At 36.0% G+C, this 21121-nt stretch overlaps 9 protein-coding genes across 9 annotated transcripts; 2 read left to right on the top strand and 7 right to left on the bottom strand.

Annotated features, from left to right (window-relative positions):
- Positions 1 to 1095: 1095 nt before the first annotated feature.
- On the bottom strand, positions 1096 to 2777 carry CBG06565 (the record flags this gene model as incomplete). Its single annotated transcript, XM_002647446.1, has 6 exons — positions 1096 to 1231; positions 1276 to 1614; positions 1951 to 2064; positions 2115 to 2482; positions 2537 to 2671; positions 2733 to 2777. 6 exons carry the CDS (start codon positions 2775 to 2777, stop codon positions 1096 to 1098), a joined length of 1137 nt encoding a protein of 378 aa, XP_002647492.1.
- A 482-nt stretch (positions 2778 to 3259) lies between these two features.
- Positions 3260 to 3529, top strand: Cbr-cnc-2 (the record flags this gene model as incomplete). The annotated part of the gene is made up of 2 exons (XM_002647445.1): positions 3260 to 3320; positions 3366 to 3529. The coding sequence occupies 2 exons, from the start codon at positions 3260 to 3262 to the stop codon at positions 3527 to 3529; spliced, it is 225 nt and encodes a 74-aa protein (XP_002647491.1).
- Positions 3530 to 3933: 404 nt separating this feature from the next.
- On the bottom strand, positions 3934 to 4247 carry Cbr-cnc-3 (the record flags this gene model as incomplete). Its single annotated transcript, XM_002647444.1, has 2 exons — positions 3934 to 4115; positions 4190 to 4247. The coding sequence occupies 2 exons, from the start codon at positions 4245 to 4247 to the stop codon at positions 3934 to 3936; spliced, it is 240 nt and encodes a 79-aa protein (XP_002647490.1).
- A 939-nt stretch (positions 4248 to 5186) lies between these two features.
- Positions 5187 to 5437, bottom strand: Cbr-cnc-4 (the record flags this gene model as incomplete). The annotated part of the gene is made up of 2 exons (XM_002647443.1): positions 5187 to 5329; positions 5377 to 5437. The coding sequence occupies 2 exons, from the start codon at positions 5435 to 5437 to the stop codon at positions 5187 to 5189; spliced, it is 204 nt and encodes a 67-aa protein (XP_002647489.1).
- A 1133-nt stretch (positions 5438 to 6570) lies between these two features.
- Positions 6571 to 6778, top strand: Cbr-cnc-11 (the record flags this gene model as incomplete). Its single annotated transcript, XM_002647442.1, has 2 exons — positions 6571 to 6631; positions 6690 to 6778. 2 exons carry the CDS (start codon positions 6571 to 6573, stop codon positions 6776 to 6778), a joined length of 150 nt encoding a protein of 49 aa, XP_002647488.1.
- A 406-nt stretch (positions 6779 to 7184) lies between these two features.
- Cbr-cnc-5.1 lies at positions 7185 to 7552 on the bottom strand (the record flags this gene model as incomplete). Its single annotated transcript, XM_002647441.1, has 2 exons — positions 7185 to 7318; positions 7492 to 7552. The coding sequence occupies 2 exons, from the start codon at positions 7550 to 7552 to the stop codon at positions 7185 to 7187; spliced, it is 195 nt and encodes a 64-aa protein (XP_002647487.1).
- Positions 7553 to 8989: 1437 nt separating this feature from the next.
- Positions 8990 to 9233, bottom strand: Cbr-cnc-5.2 (the record flags this gene model as incomplete). Its single annotated transcript, XM_045237202.1, has 2 exons — positions 8990 to 9123; positions 9173 to 9233. The coding sequence occupies 2 exons, from the start codon at positions 9231 to 9233 to the stop codon at positions 8990 to 8992; spliced, it is 195 nt and encodes a 64-aa protein (XP_045093245.1).
- A 484-nt stretch (positions 9234 to 9717) lies between these two features.
- Positions 9718 to 18632, bottom strand: CBG06559 (the record flags this gene model as incomplete). The annotated part of the gene is made up of 21 exons (XM_002647439.1): positions 9718 to 9837; positions 9881 to 10050; positions 10167 to 10265; positions 10312 to 10486; positions 10593 to 10719; positions 10851 to 11086; positions 11164 to 11989; positions 12045 to 12244; positions 12798 to 13067; positions 13112 to 13234; positions 13277 to 13398; positions 13449 to 13574; positions 13633 to 13859; positions 13922 to 14164; positions 14523 to 14671; positions 16535 to 16648; positions 16697 to 16911; positions 16964 to 17071; positions 18125 to 18188; positions 18424 to 18532; positions 18580 to 18632. 21 exons carry the CDS (start codon positions 18630 to 18632, stop codon positions 9718 to 9720), a joined length of 3876 nt encoding a protein of 1291 aa, XP_002647485.1.
- Positions 18633 to 19922: 1290 nt separating this feature from the next.
- On the bottom strand, positions 19923 to 20991 carry CBG06558 (the record flags this gene model as incomplete). The annotated part of the gene is made up of 4 exons (XM_002647438.1): positions 19923 to 20037; positions 20127 to 20320; positions 20573 to 20850; positions 20946 to 20991. The coding sequence occupies 4 exons, from the start codon at positions 20989 to 20991 to the stop codon at positions 19923 to 19925; spliced, it is 633 nt and encodes a 210-aa protein (XP_002647484.1).
- Positions 20992 to 21121: the final 130 nt, after the last annotated feature.

Here is a 21121-nt window from a genome sequence, read left to right as displayed (position 1 = left end):
ATCGGGTGAAGATGACAAAGATTATTAGGCATATTTTGGTTGTTTTGATGATGACTAGAATATGTTATAGTACGAGGACCAAGGAGCAATAGTAGCAGAGCAAAAGGATTGGTTTGAGAAAACATGAATAGCAAGACAAAAATCCTGGAAAAATGGGCGGGAGGGGGGGGGGGCTGAATACTGTAACAGAAGGTACCTACCGTTGAGCTGATATATCTCAGTTCCTGTAAAATATATCAAAAATTTGCCAACTTACAAAATGTTTATCATAACTTCACAAATATTTCGTCAGTTGACAACTTTATGATATCTCTCACAAGAACCGAGATATAAAAGCTCAATGTCGGCGGTCCGAGTGGTCTTCTATTTATTAAAGTGTTTACGGTATGTTAGGCCCTGGAAAATGCTTGGAAAACACATCATTTCCGGTAGTAGTCAATTTCGAGTACTGTAAGTTAAAAATAAGTATGCCACGTGAAAGTTAAAACGACATATTTCGGCCTGGTACTGTATCTAATGTTTTAAGATATTTGAAATAGGTGCTGACCTAAAAAAAACAAAAGATGTTAATTTTTTTTGCAAAGAACACTCAACTTTTTAACCTCGACAAATGGTCTGATCGCCACATGGGGTTACTGATAAATAACTTTAGTTTTCCACACATAGTATGGTCTGATATTTTACTTTCCATGCTAATCAAGTTTGAATTGTCCTTTTTTCTGTTCCTCACTTTTAATTAATTTTTTACGCTCACGAGAATTCTATGCAAACCAGAGAACCTCCAAAAAAAGCGACCTCACCAAAAACAAATCTAGTCAATCTCTGATCCAAGAAAACTGATAAGACATATTTGTCGGTAGGTGCTCTGACGCCTCCAAAGAGCACACAAAGCACATACTCTGTTCACGTGTTCAATAAAAGTGGAGGGAAAAAGGATACTGTAGGTGTTGATGGGGTGATTTCTATCACCGCACCACCAAACTGATGTTTGACGGGAATGGGGAGGAGGTAGGAGGAGGAGAGACTGAAGCATCCTGTAAGAGCGACTATTCACGAGAAGAGCAATGTGACATTTATTTATAGTGACACAAAATTTTAAGCCAAGTTCGTAAAATAATCGAGTCCTTGTCCGTAATCCCAAAATGCGACTCCAACATTGTGCTCTTTAGCCAAAGCAAGACGGTATTCCAATGTTGTAAGCGATGGAAATAGTATGAAGGTATTCTGGCTTCTGAAAAATTGCATAATTTTTTCTGAGATGATTTCTATGCTCACTCCGACACCAGCTCATGTTCCTTGTTCTTCTCATTCCACGTCAACACGGAATCCTCTAGTTTCAACACCTCCAAAAATTGTTTGGATGTGATTGTTTCCCAGGGGCGGAGTCTTGGCCCGGCTCGATACTCTTTCAAGTTGTACTGTAGTCCATAGAAGTTCATGCCGAGAAATATTTTTGTGGAGAATCGGAATAGTTGAAGGTTAGCAAGAAGATACTGATCATTGATGTGGTGTCGAATACTTGTTATTCCATCAGTGTACGTCCACAATTGGACGAAGTCATAGGAATTGGTTAGTTGACTGCATTCCTCTTGAGTCAGCGGGGAAGTGTTCTTTCTGTAATGAAAATTTGATCTGTGTTTTAGGTACAAATTTGGGATTATCTGATCTCAACTTTCCTAATCTTGATAGCAATAACAGCAATTATCGGTTAAGATTTTTTGAAAAAAACTGTAAAACCTGTAACAGAAGGGCCCAAATATTATAAAGTTTGAGCTCGGTTATCTCAGACTTCTATAAGAGATATCAAAAATGTGTCAACTGATGAAATGTTTGTGATATTATGTTAACAGTTTATCAGTTAAATACTTTTCTATATCTTTGACAAGAACCGAGATAAATTGGCTCAAATATTCAAGTTAAGGGGCCCTTCTATTATAGGTTTTCACTGACTGCTTTTTTTCACCGTAATCCTCAGCTCCAGCCAGTGCCGGGATAGATAGAATCGCAATCAACTCATTCCGCCGGATAACGTTTCCAATTTGCATGAACATCTCTATCGTCTCCCTGGATATATATTTTTAGAACAATCTACACTTTGAAAATACCAATCTCACATTTTACTCTCACGCAAAGAATGAACAAAAGTTTCGATTCCATCTATTACAACTCCATCGAACCCATGCCTATGACACAAATTGGCAATTTTCTGAGCCGTCTTCTGCACCAAAGTCTCCTTTTTAACAAAATAATCAGCTGTCTCGTCTCCGAATTTTGTGAAAAAGAAACGCGGGACTATCTTTATATCCGGATTGGATTTTCGGAGGGTTCGAATGAAATCTCGATTTATATCGTTCTCCCCACGAATCACAACATTTTCCATTTGCTCCAGTCCAAAGGCAGGTGCTACGTTGAACCAAACATTGCTGACGAAATCGAGGTGATTGGCCCGCTTTTTGGCAAGAAGGAAGCCACGTGGATTCCACTGGAATTTTCAGATAAATTTCCAGATTTTTTAGAAAAACTAGAAACCAGGAACCTGTGTCACAAATGCAAGTGTAGGCACTCCACTGAATAAGATCTCGTTTGACAACTTCATATGTTCAGCTAGAATTGATTCTTTTGTAATTTGCTCCGGTTGCCATTTCAATTGTGTAATGGTGGCTGCCGAAATCTGAAAAATTTTTTTCTAGAGCTCAAAAATCAAAATCGCGAAAACATTATAGAAAACTGACCAATAGAAGTCCCTCAAGAAATATCAACCAAACACTCAACATCATTTTGAAATTTTATGAAGGCACAGAGTTACAATTGTGAAGTTTTCAGTAGCAGAAGTAACTTGCCACGTCTCCTAGGTTTGTAGAACGAGACACTATGCAGATGTCCGCTTTTCCAAATGCCCTGGATAAATGATTTCCACCTGCTTCTAATTCTAGAAGTTGTGACATCATATCCAAAGTTTTCAGTCTAGTGTCTTCTTTGACCTTCGCATCACAAATTCTGTGACTTGCCCTTCCACGTGCAAAACCGTCGTCAAGACCAGAAGAGATACATCTTCTGCTGATGGTGTTCATCCAACAGTCGAATGACCAGCAAAAAATTGAATGATATGATAAGGAAATTGTCATCGACCTAATCGTCATCAGTTCGTCAAATCAGTTGCTGTTGTGGGTCGATGGGCGGATTAGATCAGCATCATTCAGGTAGTATAAAAAAGGAGTAGCACAGAATTGACTCGTATCAAACCTAAAATTTTAATACAATGATTCGTTCTATCCTTATTCTTCTTGTCGCCTTGGCCGCTCTCTCTTTCGCACAATACGGTTAGTTTCTAATCATCAAAAAGTTCCTCTAATTTCAATTTCCAGGTTACGGAGGATACCCAGGCATGATGGGCGGTTATGGTGGCTATCCAGGAATGATGGGAGGATACGGAATGCGACCATACGGAATGATGGGCGGTTATGGTGGATATGGTGGCATGGGAATGGGAATGATGCGCCCTGGACTTCTTGGAATGCTCATGGGATAATCTGGATCATGTTTTTTGTGCTCTTCACCATACATTCCACGCTATCATAGTGCTTTTTTAGAGATCTCTTACCTGCTTCTGCGAATTCTTTTTAAAAGAACATAAATCTTCACAACGCTTTTGGTTTTTTTGGGAGTTCAGTTCATTATCTTACTAAAGATTCAAGCCGAAAAATCGGGCATTTCCAGTTGGACCTCGAAACGTTTTTATTTCCGGTACTGTATGTGGTCAACGAAATGTGTTCTCTCTCCAAAAATAATTATTATTTCCTTCTTGCCTAACAGAACCTGTTTCTTGACCATTGGCATGAAAGAGAGAAAAACAGAATTGTTCATTGGTCGCTTCTAGTTTCTTCAAAATAAAAAATTAACAAAAAAAAACAAGAAAATCAAAATTGAGATCATTCATCTAAGAAGCATTCCGAGAAGACCTGGACGATACATTCCCATTCCATATCCACCGTACATTCCAGGACCATATCCTCCCATCATTGGACCATACATTCCAGGGCCGTAACCTCCCATCATTCCAGGTCCATATCCTCCCATCATACCAGGTCCGTAGCCTCCCATCATTGGTCCATATCCTGAAATTCAAACCATACAAAGTGTATGAAATTAGGTCAAGGACAATTGTTTGACCTTTTTTTCAAAAACTTACCCCACTGAGCAGATGTGAAAGCGAAAAGTGCCAAAAGAATCACCAATGCGCGAATCATTGTCGAAACGAAAAAAGTAAAAAAAAAACGATGGTTTCGATCCGATAGGTTTTATAGGAAAACGGATATTTGATGCAGATGTCGATAAGGATTTGGCGAACTGAGGGAGTTTTATCTGTCTTTTGTCTTTCTCCTTCTGATTCGGTTTTTGTTCGTTGCGCCACCTGGTCTCGACGGTTCTAATTTGATAATGGAAATTATCTCAACAGGTTTTAACTTGTGATTGAAGTCAGAAGATTTGGATTACTGTAGAACTTGGAAGTTAGAATGTTCGTTAATATTAGTTTCAAAATTTCGGTCCAAAATTTCGGAAAACGTCAGTTACAGTGTCGGTCAATAAAATGTACAAAAACGTATTTTTCAGTTGATTTTCGTCCATTTCGACCATTTTCAGAAGTCTGGAGCTCGGCTTTCAAGTGTCGGATCACTTTGAAATGTTTTAAAAGTGTAAAGCAGACTTAGATTGAAAAGCTTTGCATTCACAGAATTTTTTGAAAAGTCCTAGTTTTTCAGCTTTTTGGCAATTTCTGACAGACACCTGCTTTTTTTACCGTTTTCAGTACAAAAATGGACAAAATAGGGGTGTCTTTCAGAAATCAGCTTCACGTCCTCCAAAATTTTCAAAATGATCAAAAAACTGACAGCCGAGCTCCAGACTCCTGAAAATGGCTGAAAATCATCTGAGAAACACTTTTTTTTGCATATCTCATAGACCGGTACTGTATACCGTTGGTCAACACTCTTCTTAAATTTCGAAAACGTACGACAACATGTTATTTCAGTGTTTTCGTTCTCTTGGTTTTTTCCGACTAGATTTTTTTCATATTTACAAAATTTATTCAAATCAGTTTCATAATATTAATAATCAGCACATAAAGATTAAAACCGGGTACACTGAGCTGAGATCCTCTGTGTCATAAAATCCTCTCTCAGAATCATCTACTTCTTTCCGATGAGCATTCCAAGGAGTCCTGGGCGGTACATTCCCATGCCGTAGCCTCCGTACATTCCATATGGACGCATTCCGTATCCTCCATACATTCCTGGGTAACCACCTCCATATCCACCATATGGACCGTATCCTGGAAAACGAAAATTACAATTTGTCTCAGTTTCTGGAAATACTAACCCCATTGAGCTGAAGATAAGGCGATGAGTGCGACGAGAAGAATGAGAATAGCACGAATCATTTTTGAATCAGGTGGAATAAGCTTCGAAGTTTCAAAACTGCTTGCCCTCACTCTTCGCAACATGTCCTTTATATACGCCTAATAAGTGACGTGATATCAAAGACTTTGTCAAATAATGACGTCATCTGTGGATACAGTTCGCGAGAAGCGAAGATTCATCTAGAGATAAACGAAACAAACATACGACAAACACTTGTGTACATGTTGTTGTCTGGGGCAGGTGCGAAGATCTTCAACCTAGTGAAGACTTGTTGCGATGACTAATTGACGTCATTTTTCTAGACTGGTCAGGTTGAAAGTTTAAATCAGATGTTGATTTACAATTAATTTCTGCTCCTTTATTTTCCATTGATAGGAATTTTACTGTGTTTTATATTTCTTTCCGTGATTTTAGAAGAGTGTCAAATTTTCAATAATTTAAACAAAACTTTAGATAAAAATGATCTTTTGAACTATACGGCTATTACTATTAGGCGGCCATGATCCTTGCGGTTGAAAATTATTTAGAGGCGCAGCTCCGGTCCTGAAGCAAAAAAAGCTACCGTTTAACAAATAAAATCATGCGCCATTGACACAGTACTTCGGAATTTTTTTATTATATTACTCTCTATTCCCGTCAGATATTTTGCTTGTTTTCGTTCATTCTCTTCCGACTCTCATAGATAAACTGAATTTCATTAAAAAGTAAAAAAAAAACATTCATAAAATGGATCAAAGTAAATGAATTCAAAAGTACTGTCTCTAAGGCGCATGAAATTATGTGTGAGAAATTTTTTAATGCGAAAAAAATAATAAAAGATAACAATTATTTTATACTTATTTATTTTCTAATGGACCGCCTGAAATGATCATTGAAATCCTCGTGCACATCCCATAACTCTATAAAAATTAATCTTTTGTACACGACTTGGACGAATTCACTACTTTAACTTGAAATTACACACAAACAACAACAAGAAATAATTAGTCCTCGTGGTACCTGAAACATAAACAATCTTCAACTTGACTTACTATAAACGATTCAGATGACGTTATCTTTAAAGAAATTTGTTTTATTTGTGTCAAGTTTCAAATTGGTATAAAAGGAAACATCTATAAGAAGACAGCCAAAAACATTTTCTGATTTTTTTAAAATGTTCCGCTATATTCTCATCCTTCTTGTCGCCCTCATCGCTTTCTCTTCCGCTCAATGGGGTGAGTTTAATTTTTAAAGAAATTTCAAAAAAAAAACTGCAAGCTGATACATTTTTAGGTTACGGACCATACTACGGGTACCCAGCTAATCCTGGATACGGAGCTTATGGTGGAGGCCTTCTTGGATTGTTGATTGGAAAGAAGTAGATTGATTATGGCCAAATGGATTCATCTGGACAACCAAAACATATTCATATGCTGTAATCACTGCAATAATTGTAAATCTATGTATCAATGTATATTCAATTGAATTCATTTATAAACATTCGAAATATTCCAATGTGTCATGCTCAAATTTTTGAATTTATTACAAGGAAAGCTCACAAAAGAAAAATAATAATGATTAATATGATGTTTGTAGTGGTCTGAAAATCTGAAGGCAACACTTCGATGTTATAGGAAAATGAAGGATTCAGAAATAATTCGAAATTTATGATTTCGAATTTTTAACTTGCTGTGATATTCAATCTTAAAATTCAATTCATTGAAAAAGTAATCGAGTTTATTAGCATTATTACAATTGCACAGCGGAAAATCAACGAATTAGTGCACTTTATTTCTTTCCGAGCAGCATTCCAAGAAGACCGCCTCCCATTCCGCCCATTCCCATTCCGTATCCACCATTCATTCCATATCCACCATACATTGGATATCCACCACCATAGCCACCGTAGTTGCCGTAATACCCTGTAAAGTTTCGAAATTAAAAATTTTCCAATTTAGTCAGAAAAAGGATTTACAGAAAATTTTCCAAAATAACCTTCAGGAAAATCGGAGCATCATTTGAAAAATACAAATTTTACTGATGTGAATTTAATTCTTAAAATATTGAAGAAATTGATAAATTCAATAAAACTTACCATATTGCGCAGATGCCATTGCCATCAATGCGACGAGAACGACAAGAATAAAGCGAAGCATTTTAGAATTGTAAAAACTGCGGTTTTCTGAGTTACCAACTGCACCCGTTCCGTTTTATACTGTATCCAGACGATGCTGATCTAAAACTTTGACGAAGAACATCCAACGTCATCTAGGGGTAACATCGTCAGGTGCAGATATTGTTTATCGGTTCTGTTCGGTCTTTTCGGATGAGTAAGATGACCATGCGTCTTGTTTTTGATCTTGTTTGTTCAGAATATTTCTGAATTTCAGAGTGATTTTTGGCATATCGTCGGGAGATTTTTGATTTGTTACAAATTGGATTTGTTGAATTTTCGTTTACTGTAATTTGGTTGTCTTCATTATTTCGCTCGTTTTGGCTTCCAATTAATATCAACAGATAGTATACATAAATTTTTTAGTTTACAAATATCCCCACGATGGCAGATTTATAGAGAGTTTGAAAAAAATGAGAAAATGTCTGAAATATGAAATTTCATTGATACAGTTTTCATGTTCTGAAACGTCGTCAAAGTTGAAAAAATATGTGAAAATCAATTTTTTTTGCACTGAATACGCGGTTTTTGGTACTGAAACTGATATATTTTCAGGGGCGTCAAGGTGAGCTATTCTTAATCTTTAATGAAATTTTCTTTAACAGCTGGGTTATCAATGTGTCGATTTTAATAGAAGCACACCTTATACGTGCACTTTAAGCTAAACTATCTCGCTTCCTATAAAAGATATCAACATTTTGTCCACTAATAAAATGTTGGTCATATGATGAATCATATGATGAACGTTTTATTAGTTGATAGATATTTGATATTTAGTGTAAGAAAATTTCTCCCAGGAGCAAAGTTATTCAAGATTCATCCCAAAACCCCAAAAATGAAGAAAATGTCTGAAAATAATTTTTTCTAAAACCAGACTGTCAAAAAAAAGGACTATTTTAACAAATTCCAACAAAAAATTCTCAATTCATTTCTCAAATAAACATGAGAGTTTCCGTTATCATTATGACACGGTGTGCAGACTTTTGGTACTGTAGTCCTAAAACATTTGACTGGCACTTGATTCAGGGGACACATAGGTTTTTTAGGATTCTGAATCTAATGGAATCTAATGCCGTTTTTCTTTTTTGCAAAAGACTCGAACTATGGTTTTTTAAGAAAAATGAGTTCCGGGAAGGACATACGAGGAAGAATGTCCTTCTTCTCTTCACAAATGCTTTAGCTATTTTTTAAGACCCGATTTCGATTGTTCAGCGATGCAATCGGATCAAAAAAATTTATTGGTCCTTTATCTTGACCAGAACCAAAATTCCCGAATACATTTATTAAATGCATTTAACAATATAAACCTCTTTTTCAGCCAAGTAAATAAATTTTATTATGCTTAAACGAAGTATACATTACAGTCATTACCGATGAAAAAATTATTAAGCAATAATTAAACGTAAATCGGTTTTAAGGATTACTTTCTTTTTCCAAGAAGTCCGCCAACAAGACCTCCTCCGTTGAGTCCTAATCCAACGTTGGCATTTGTACCGTATCCTCCATATCCTGGATTTCCACCATAACCATATCCACCATAGTTATTGTAATAGCCTGAAATCAGAAACAGTTCGTAATTATTTTCCACTGAATTAAAACTAACCATATTGAGCAGTGGTCATTGCCATGAGAGCGACGAGAAGGACGAATACAAAGCGAAGCATGTTTCAAGAAGATTTGCTTTCTTGTTGGATTACCCATTCACAGACTGTTATATACTGTACCCATGTATGGATGACGTTGATCGTTGATTGTTGTGTGGCGTCAAGTAGACCGAAGACGTCAGGTGCAGAATGTTTTCGTAAGGATATTTTGGTCATTTCTGACGATCTTAACATTCGATTTGTTTTTGATCTCTGACATATGTAGATGTTCTGGATATATATTTGTTTTCCATGTTCATCTAGACTTTAGACTGCATGATGATTGGTCACCAGACAGGACAAAATTAATGTTCTGCAAACTTTTTGTTTTTTGACTTATTTGACTTGAACGTCATGTTTTTAGGTATTTGTTGAACGAATGAAGTAGGCGGAGCTTGTATGTTGTTGAATCGCACCCAAAGTATGTTGTAGACGGGTGAGTATCTTATTGTACTGTTTAAAAAATTAGAAGTTTATGAAAATTAAAATATTCAAAGAACGTTGATTATACATTTCCATTATTAACGTCTTTGTATTCCGAGTAAAGACCTTTTCCAGAAGTTTCCATCAATTTTTGATCAATTATCGGAGATATGCTCCGGATTGATGGACGACGTGGGGACTCCTGAAAAGTTTTGGAGTTTTCGTAGAGCGAATTCGCAACTCACCGATGTTTGAATTTTTCTCTGTGAGACACTAGATTGCTCACCCAGCAGCCAATAGGTTTCCATTACACCTTTTCCTTTTATTAAAACTTCGCCACGAGATTCTGTTCTGAAACCACCGACAACTTCAGTAAGCATTCGATTGGCATCGGCGGTGACGTGGATTTGGCCAGCTGAAATAGATTTCGAATTTCATAATATTTAGATTTCTGAATTCATAGTTTTCGGTTTAAATTTTTTCAAATTTCAAAAACTCCTGAAAATTTTTCTAAATTTTCTAATTTCTCACGTTTTCCATTACTCTCCATCCGACTCGCTGTGTTCACTGCATCTCCAAACAGGCAATACCTAGGCATAGTCAATCCGACAACACCAGCAACCACCGATCCTGTAAACAAATCATTAATCGATTAATTAACCAAGCTTTGATCTACCACAATTAATACCAATCCTCAAATTGATGCGTTCATTAGGTAAATGTTGAACCCGAAAAAACTTAAGGCTGGTCAAGAATCCAAGAGACATTTTCGCAATATGTCGAATATGTTCATTTCCATTCCGATGTGGCAAACCGGATACGCATAAATAGCCGTCTCCAATCGTTTCTACCTGTTGAAAATAGTTTTTCTTGGGTTTTAAGGTTGTTTACCTTATAAACATCATTTTGCTCAATAATTCCATCAAAAATCGTGTATAAATCGTTGAGTAAAGTTACCACTTGTAACGGTGTACATTTGGCGGCTAGATTGGTAAATTGTACAACATCTGAGAAGAATATTGTGACTTGTTCAAAGGTTTCGGGTTCAACAGCCTGGCCAAGTTTTAGCTTGTCTGCTACCATTCTGAAATTTCAGGACCTTTGAAGTATACGGTTTTTGAGTTAAAGAAATCATAGTATTTTTGAATATCCTAAAACATTCGGTTAAGAATCGTTAAGTTCGGTTCTAAAACGCCCGGTTGCGAAATGACTCACTTTGGCAACATTCTATACAATAGAACATCCGATTTCTTTTTCTCTTCCACCAACTCTTTTGTCCGGTCTGAAACTTCTTCTTCAAGAGTCTGTGCATAGGTTTCTAGCATATTGAAGACGTGATCCATCAAGTTAGATTTTCGCGAATCTCTCATGCTATTCAAATGTCCACGGACTTGGTCAATGTTCGGTCTTTCAGATGGCCTCTCTGTCCAACAGTCGCGGATTAGATGGAGCTAAAAATTTGGGTTTCAGACGCTTACTTTTAAAATAGTCAGTTCTTGAACGTCCGATTTCAAAATAGCCGACTTACCAATGCTGGATTCACTTCTACACTCTCCATGGTCTCCAGAGATGGTCTCATCGGATTGTGACCTCCTTTCTTTACTTGATAGATTATCACATCCGGTTTCTCCTTCCGATTTTCCATATCAAACGCTGAAGATCTCGTCAGAATTTCGGAGCAAATTATTCCAAAACTATAAATATCTCCTTCAGATGTTCTTTCGTTATTTTCATTTCTCAAATGCTCAGGTGCGGTCCACAATAAATCCTTCGGATTTGGTTTTTCAAAACTTCGAATTGATTTCAATCCATAACCAGATATCTTGATTTGCCATCGATCATCAATTAGACAACACCGGGATGTTAAATGCCCATGAAATCCAAGAAATGAGTTATGAATGAAGCTCAACCCATTTGAGATGTCTCTGATCAGTGAGAACATGAAAAAACTGTCCATTTGCATTGAAGATTTACTGATAACATCTGATAACGATCCTCTTGAACAGAATCTCCAAAGTGATAGCAATTGTGGACCATCTAGACAAAGACCAATGAATTTGTTGAGATTATCGTTGTCAAAGTTTCTGATTTGACGGAATTCCGATTTCTGGTCTTGATCGAAAATTTGCATTAATTCGTGTTTCATACCAGCAAGAATTTCTTGTTTGTAAAAGTAGAATATGAAATTTGTGGTCTCCGAACGACTTTCTACAGTAATCTTTGTGGCTGTTGACGGGCCACTGGCGAAGGAGTGTTGGCTGGCATCCGCTTTGGATTTGGACTGGATTTGGGTCAATTCTAGGAAGGATACTTGCCATAGAAGGTCTTGTCGTTGCATTTCAAGTCGTTTTATACTGAAAAAGGTTGGTTATGGGACAGGAAAAATCCGCACAGCTCAAAAAAACTCACTGAACAGTGTAGCACAGTCCTGCACATCCAGCAAAAATTGCAACGGAAACTATCACTACCGCGATGATAACATAAGTCAAATAGTCCCTCACAAAATCTGGCGGGCACTCGGTCCCGGAAAATCCACAAATTGGGCGGGATAATGGTCGAGGACCACCCTTCCACAATTCGGATTCACTGGTGTAGTAGGAGGTGTACTCCTGTAAGAATTGGGAAATTTTTGGAAGTTTTGGGAAGTTCACTCAGCTGTCGGCGCCAATACTTGCACAAGTCTCTGAGCACATTATTCTATGTATTAGTTAAGAATTGTGGGAGACTTGTGCAAGACTTGCGGGAGGCTTGACCAATTCTTGTATTCTGTTGTTCCTGTTGTTATCGTAACGACACAAGACTTGGCCAAGCCTCCCACAAGTCTAGGACAAACCAAAAAAGTCTTGCACAAGTCTCTCACAAGTCTCAACAAATACATAGAATAATGTGCTCAGAAACTTGTACAAGTATTGTCGCCGACAACCGAGTAGGTCTGAATTTTCAGGAAAATTCCGGTTTTACGAAATTTGAAAAAAAGAGACTTTCAATTCAGAAACGCCAAATACCTCGAAACTTTGAAAACTCTAGAAGTATTTTTCGGAAGTTCGATGAACTACAAGAATGGAAAATTTCTGGTGCAAGAAAAATATGAAATTGAAGAGTTTACAACACCAAAAAGTGTTAAATTTTCAAAAAAGAAATGTTCAAAAATCTTCAACCTACCACATTATCCACACTGACAAGCATGTCTGCGGCCAGGTACGGTAGCAAGGAAGAATTCATTGCGAACATAAAAACTCTCACAATTCGAGAGCCAGTATCATCCAAACTGATATCGTTTCCACCGACTCCTTTAAAAGTCATGGCGATTTGTCCAGAAATCATGGACCCATTTTTTAAATCTGTGATTCCTGGATTCTTAGTTAACGACTTGTTTAGAGCAACAGCATAAGCATAAAATGCATCAAAAAGTTGTCCGGAATATGTGGCAGACTGCAAAATCTTTTTTAATTTTAAAAACTACAGTAGTCCCTTACAACTTTAAATGTCGAATTCGCACAGTCTTCAATACAGTTAAATGGAGCTTCAGACATTCTTTTGATGACTTGATTCGAGAAATTCTGGAACTGCTCGGTTATAGTCACTGGCTCCCCCATGTTCTGAAAATGATATCTGACTGGTTATAATTGCAAAATAATTACATCGCAAATGAACAAAACTCGGCTGTAGGCTTCACGGATTTGCTCATTGCTCAGCCCTGTGACGAATGAGCCATCAGTGTCGTCCCATGAATAATGACGACTACCGTCTTCCTCATCGACATCTGGAATTACAGATGAGTACAAAGATTACTGTAAGTTTTAAAAAACTCACAAAATCCTCTTGACTTTGGCTCTGCAAAGATGTACACATACTCATCGGTAGACATTCCAGCAAGCACTGTAGCCGAAACAAAAGCCTTTTTGAATCCTTTGCCACTAGCAAAACAGTTGGCGATAACTGAAAGTTTAAAGATAAACTGATAATTCCAGCCAGATCCATAGTTTGCAAAACTCACTCCTCCCCCGCTTTGCCACCTCCGTCAAAGCCTTCTTCAGCGATTCCATAGTAACCGTTTGGATTTGATACATGTACGCTAAAGTGACATCTTTCGTTTCCACTGACATCTTTTCCATGTCGTCCTTCATCGACGCACATTTTTCATCGTCACCGTCATTCGAGTAAATGAACACAAATTCTTCCCAATCGAATCGCTGCAGTACGTCTCGCATCGCGTTGGCCATGCTGAAAATGAGATTCAGAGAGAAACCTTAAAAACATGACAGATATATTAATTCTCCACATACCTATGAGTATCCAGTGACAAAGTAGATGTTGTTGGATATCGTGTGAAATTACCGATGTCTGCTGTTGTCGTTAGTCCCCATTGGAACACTGGTACATTATAATAGGCGGCTAGTGAAGCGGTCGCGACACCAGCACGATTACAAGTTGGACCAATTATCACATCCACATCGTCTTGATTGATTAGTTCGACCACTTTTCCAGCGGCGAGACTTTCCGAGCATTCGTCGAATTTTATTGTGAAGCTGGATGAAATTTTTTGGATGGATTTAAGTCTAACTGTTTTAGTTATGAAAATCAGAAATTTAAGTTTGTGTATCGCTATGGATTTCGAAATTTCCAAAAGTTTTAGAATTTCTAAATAGTTCTAAATTCTGATATTCTGAACTTTGTTTGATTGAATTAACAATTTTCAACAAGTTTCAGAATTTCCATTTTGTGACATTATAGTATTTTGAAGAGATTACTGAACGCAAGCGGACCGCAAGTGGGCCACGAGCGAATATCGAACAGCGCCTCTACTGGCTGGGCTACTCGGTCAACGTCGACGCTTGCTGATGGAACTTCTCGGCTCAAATTTGAAATTTCTTTTTCATCCCTTACTTAAAATCGTATTCATCCAACAAATGTTCCGCTCGAACCCTATCCCTGGCCACCAACACCGCGGCAGCCGACGTTCGATAGCCGACAGCTCGATTAACCGATTGCACATCCTTTGAAAACAGTAATCCAACATTAACAGTTTTCGTGTACTGTGAAAATGCGACATACGGTAGAAAATATATGAGTAGAAAAGACATAGTGTTGATCATAAAAATATAAATGAGCTTGTGGGAAAAAATGTGACAATATATGGTAAGAACCAAAAAGAGAGAGAGAGATAATCCTTTCGTTTTTCTTATAAATATGAGTACTTTGGAAGAATGGATTAGGCTGGGGAAATATATTGAAAGTCATAAAAGCTAGTGATCAGATTTATGGAACGGATGTATAATCTTGCTGGAAGAGCATTTTTTTATTGTTGCCAATATGGCATATTTAGATTTGTTCAGTGAATCTCATTAGAATGGAATTTTGCAAAAATTCAGTTACCAAAGTGAACCTGTAGTCTTGTTTAGTACCGTCTCAATATTTAATCAACAAGTCTCGACTACTATTTTTAGAAACATAATAAAATTGACTATGTATATCCTACTTAAAAATTAAACTATGATAATTTTTCAATGGCTTTTGAATGTTTTATTGATCAAACCTTTTCACAAAAACTTTTTTCACACAGCTCAAAGCAATTAAGAATTTCAGGAAACCCCTAAAATGTATCATTATTTGGACGTTCTGTTTACAGTGCGGAACAAAAAGTCATGTTTCGACTTTCCAGTGTATACTAAACTAATATACAGCTTCGTTTTTGTAATTGGCATTTTGCCAAACGCTCCAAAAATACCGAAATTAAGACTGAAATATGAGTTGTACTCTATCAAACCAGATTGTCTTGAATTTTCACAAAAAAAAAACGTTTTCGATTACAAAGTTAAAGCTCTGATCTTTTTTATCTTTTCTAAAAGTGTTTAATCTTATTTTATATACTCTGGGAATTTTTAGAACGTTTTTACTGAACTAACCCCATTACAAAACATCTGTACGATGGTAGATATAAAATCACAACTCTTTGAATTACCGCCAAAAACGAGAAAATAGAAATACTGACGAAAAAAAGGCAGTTACAGAATTAGAATAAAGTTCAGTAAGAAAGAACAGAGATACATAAAGTATATAATCACTAGTACTTTTCAAATCAGAAATAAAAGCTCCAAGGAAAAGAAAGTTATTGAATACGAAACAAACTGCTGAGCAATAGAATAATTGGTTGAAAATCGGACTGTGATATTGATGATATGTAGCGTCTTCTGATTTTTTGCATTTTTTATAGATTATAAGGAACATGAAAAAATATCAGTAATTGAAAATAGGATAAATTGAATTGATAAATTGATAAATTGACAGAATGACAGGTGAAATTTTGAAAATTAATTTTAGAAGAAAATAAGGTTTTTAATTTTTTGACTTTTATTGTAATATCACCTGAAAATTATCATATTATCAAGGTGCTTACTGATCAGAGCTCGGTATTTATGACCACTTTGCTCCTACTAGAGTTTCTGAGTATGAGCATGAGTACGTCAGAGATTCTAAACATGTGTGAATCTTCAGAAGTTGTCATTATTTCGTTGCCATTATTTTTAAATTTTCAGGTTTATTTCATTTTATTTTTTTTAAAGAACAACAAAAATGGAACTATTGTCCATTCGAAATATTCGCACGAGTGAACGAGTAAAAAACCTGCGTATCTACAGTGCCTCTACAGGTTTGGACACTCTCTACACGTTTTTTTTTACTCGTTAACTCGTTCGATCATTTTGAATAGACAACAATTGGAATTATTTATTGTGATAAACTATTTCGAAAATCAAGGTTTTGGTCACTGATTTTTGTTTTCAGTATCTGGAGCCTTCGAAATCCTATGTAGCTGTGATTTCCATTCTAAAAGCAGCTGAACACCCGAAAAATAATCTTCTGAAATTCTCCATCGCTAAAATATACGACAACGAAACTACAGCAGGAATGATTGGCAAAAAAATTATGGCTAGATAACATTCGATTTCAGTCATATCTGTAATTATCGATAGTTTGAGCAAAATGGACCCAATAAAATGGGCGAAGCTGTGAATCTGTAAAAATTAGCATAATTTGAATTTTCTCAACAAAAAACAAATTACCAACAGAACCGTATGAATTGGGCCAAATTGATATAATAAAAATTTTGCTTTGTTCGCGTTACCTATTTCCAAATTTTTAACAATTTTATAGAGATGGTAATAAAACCATCCACTGCATATTGAGATAATTAACAAAGCTGAATTCGTAGTGTGAAAAATTATGATTTCTAGTTGACTGGACACATTATAGCTGTAGTAAGCAGAGCCAGCTTTGACTGAAAATTAGTGTTTTTTTTTCGAAATTTAAACTTGTTGTATGTCACTTACTTAGCATATAAATGTATAAAACGAGAACAGAGTAGCAAAAAGCAATTAAGCATTTCAGGAAACCCCTGAAATGTATCATTCTTTTGACGTTCTGTTTAAAATACGGGGCTAAAAGTTATCATATTTCGACTCTTCAGTGTATACTAAACGAAAATAGAGCTTCATTTTTGTAATTAACATTATCACCAAACGTGCCGAAAACTCCAAAATTAGCAATAAAATGAGAGTGGTACCTCTTAAAATCTGCTCATCACAAAAAAAGTTGTCAATTACAAAACTGAAGCTCTGATCTTGTTTTACTTTTTTTTTAATATTTAGAGCAATTTTCTTGTACCAACCCCATCACAAAACATTTGTACGACGGTAGATATAAAATCACGATTCTCTGAATCACCGCCAAAAACGAAAAAATTGAAACACTGACGAAAAAAACGCCAGTCAAAGAAACCGAATAAACTTCGGTTAATAGGAACAGTATAGTAGCCCAAAGTACGAAATCATCTGTAGTATTAAAATCAGAAATAAAAGCTCCAAGGAAAAGGAAATTATTGTATAACAAACAAACTGCAGAGCAATAAAATAATTGATTGAAAATTGGACTGTGATATTGATGATTTGTAGCGTCTTCTGATTTTTTCCATTTTTTATAGATTATAAGGCAAACGAACAAAACATCAGTAATGGAAAATAGGACAGATTCAAAAGTGAGAAATATTAGAGACAGAGTTTGAAATGGAACATTTGTTTCGTTATTATTACGAAAAGCATTGACGAGAAAGGTGTACATGGATGTTCGAGCAGTGAAAGACTAAGATTTGAATGGCAGGTGAAACTTTAAAAAATTAATTTGAATAGGAAATGAGGTTTATAATTTTTAAACATTGGTTATAAACAAATTAAAGTACCACCTGAGAGCTTTTATTTACAATATCAATGATTGCTTAAAGTAAAAGCTCGGTTTTTGAGACCGCGTTGCTCACAAGAGAATTCCTGAGTGATAACGTCCGAGATTTTGAAAATGTAAGAATCCTCTAAACTGTTAATTTTTTATTGTTTACTTTTAAATTTAAAAATGTTTATTTTTCTAAGAAAAAGGCAACATGCATGGAATTTCCCACCAGATTAAAAAAAATCAAAAATTCAAGAATTTTTGTCACGGACCTTCGTTTTCAGTATCTGGAGCCTTGGAAATCCTATGCAGCTGTGATTTGCCTTTTAACAGCAGCTGAAAAACCAAAAAATAATGTTCTAAAATTCTCCATCGCTAAGATATAGGATAACGAAACTACAGCAGGACTGATTGGCAGAAAAAAAAGATTGGCATAATTTGAATATTTTCAAAACAAAAAATAACCGATAAAACCGTGTGAATTGGACCAAATTGATATAATAAAAATTTTGCTTTGTTCGCGTTACCTATTTCCAAATTTTTAACAATTTTATAGAGATGGTAATAAAACCATCCACTGCATATTGAGATAATTAACAAAGCTGTATTTGTAGTGTGAAAAATTATCAGTTCTAGTTGACTGGGAACACTTATGCGATAGACAACGGTGTCGGTTTTTACTGAAGGTTATTATTTTCATAATTTGAAATTATCTCATTTCGCTTACTTAGAAAATAAATGTAAAAAATGAGAAAAATGTAGCAGAAAGCAATCAAGCATTTCAGGAAACTCCTTAAAATGTATTATTCTTCATGACGTTTTGTCTACAATACTAGAAAAATGACATCACATTTTGACTTTTTCAGAGTGTTCCAGACAAAAAAGAGCTTGATTTTTGGGATCGACATTTTTTTGCCAAATTTCATTTAGATGAATCGAAAATTTCTAGTTGCCTTTTTCGGGACTCTAAGTTTCACTTTTTTCCACCAAAAAGTCTAAGTGTAAGTCTTATTTCTCTTGTACCAACCCCATTACAAAGCATTTGTACGATGGTAGATATAAAATCACAATTCTTTGAATACCGCCAAAAACGAAAAAATTGAAATACTGACGAAAAAAACGCCAATGAAGGAAATAGACAAGCTTTCAATAATTAGGAATACCAGGGTAGTCCATTGTAAATAATCATCTGTAGTTTCTAAATCGGAAATAAATGCCCCAAAAAGAAGAAAGTTCGTGTATACCAAACAAACTGCTGAGCAAAAAAATAATTGATTGAAAATTGGACTGTGATATTGATAATTGGTAGCGTCTTCTGATTTTTTCCATTTTTTATAGATTATAAGGCAAACGAACAAAACATCGGCAATGGAAAGTAGGACGGATTCAAAGGTTAGAAATATTAGAGGTAGAGTTTGGGACTTGAATTCTGTTTCGTTTCCAAAACGGAGCGCATTGACGATAATGCTGTACATGAATGTTCGAGAAGTAAAAAAAAGCAAGATTTAAATGACAGGTGGAACTTAAAAAATTGATTTCGAAAGGAAATGAGGTTGATAATTTTGTATCACCTGAAAGCTTTCGTACACTATAAGAACTGCTTGAAGAAGAGATGGTATTTATAACCGCTTACAGTACTGACCAAAATGAATACGTCGGCACTGTCGACTCAACAGGTTTTTTACTGTAACTTTCTTCAAAATAGAGCTAAAGTGTCAAACTTTTTTGTAAAATGTAACAAATAACCCTAGAAAACATATACTTACAGAGAAATTACACTTACAGAGAAATTTATGAATCAGTTTTTTTTTCAATGATTCCCGCTGTTTCTTCAGCCTATATTATTTTGGAGACCCTTTTTAGAAATGTTTTTTTTCTGCGCATTTTATTATTGTTTGGAGAGAAATTTGATCGTCAACTTTTTTTCGGCTTTTTGCACTGATGCGCACATTTTCCACAGATAAGAAATTGAAAAACAAACAAATTTATACAGAAAGTTAAAAAAGACACAAAATTCGAGAAGATATTTTTGACAAGAAAAAAAACACTTAATCCAAAAACTCGAAACAATTATTTCCCAACTTGCTGATACGTACAAAGTCCTGTAGGCTGATTGCAAACATGGAAATCCGGACAGCTGGAGCACACTGTTCCCATTTCATAGATTAGGTAATCGTTCTTCAACCTGAATACGCATTTTCCTTTCAATTGGAAATTTCAAGGTTTCGGAATGAAAAAAAAAAACAAGAAAAGTTTCAAAAAAATTAAACTTACGGAAACTTATAATAGCAAACTGTAGCAACTTTTGAACCACATTTTTGTACACCACATCCCATTGCTCCAGTCAACGAAAATGCCATCTGGGTGGCTTCGGCGAGTCCTTGGGAGGCCAGATTCGCGACGGTGTTATTCACTGGCCATCCTTTGTCTTGGAATTGTTTTTCCCAGAACGCCACCGCTTCTTTGGCCTGCAAGATTGTTATTAATTTTTAGTTCTGAAAATCGCGGTGTATTTTTTATTGGAAAGTTGTGAAGATCAACTCGAAATTTCTTGTTTATATGAAACTATCTCATTACTTCAGAATTTAGCATTAGCTTTGCATCGCCGATACCAGCTCAGCTACGCGATTGACTAACAGAACAAGCGGACGACCGCGGATGATCATGAATGAGACAAACAGCAATCGACGACTAGGAATTATCATCATTTAAGAACTCACATATTCATCAGGCCCCTGAGTACCCACTGCATCAACGACACGAATATTGGCTCCAGTCTCCGCGGGGTTGGGCCTACCAATGTTAGCCGGGCATTGGTAAATCGATCTGTACGCGTCCCTAGCCAAATCGTCATTCCAGCCTATCATTTTCATGTTAGTAGCGGCGCGTCGAATGTCTCCACTGATATTGTATTTTCCTTGGGCAAGTGTAGAACGAAGTTTGTTGTGAGCATTGACGATGGCAGTTTTTCCAGCATCGGTTAACTGGGCATGGGTGTCTTCAATGATAAAAGGTTCGGACCTGTTCTAGTTTCAAAGGTTTTATAGGTTCCAAACCTTTTTGGGACCTCTAAAAAACGAAATTCTAACTCACCAATAAAAATGATACACAAAAAGCCAAGAAGCACGAAGGTCTTCATTGTTGAATTCCTCCACTGATACTGGTTTCCTCTTGGACCACTACCGCTTTATATGAACATTTCAGTGTTATTTTTCTATTTTTCAATATTTTTATCAGCATCAGACGTTCCTTGTTTTTGAGTTTTTAGC

The sequence above is a fragment of the Caenorhabditis briggsae genome (genome assembly GCF_000004555.2).
Source record: "Caenorhabditis briggsae complete genome, chrV, whole genome shotgun sequence".
Taxonomy (NCBI): Eukaryota; Metazoa; Nematoda; class Chromadorea; order Rhabditida; family Rhabditidae; genus Caenorhabditis; species Caenorhabditis briggsae.
The sequence above is the reverse complement of the archived record's forward strand: the minus strand, read 5'-3'. Positions and strand labels throughout refer to the sequence as shown.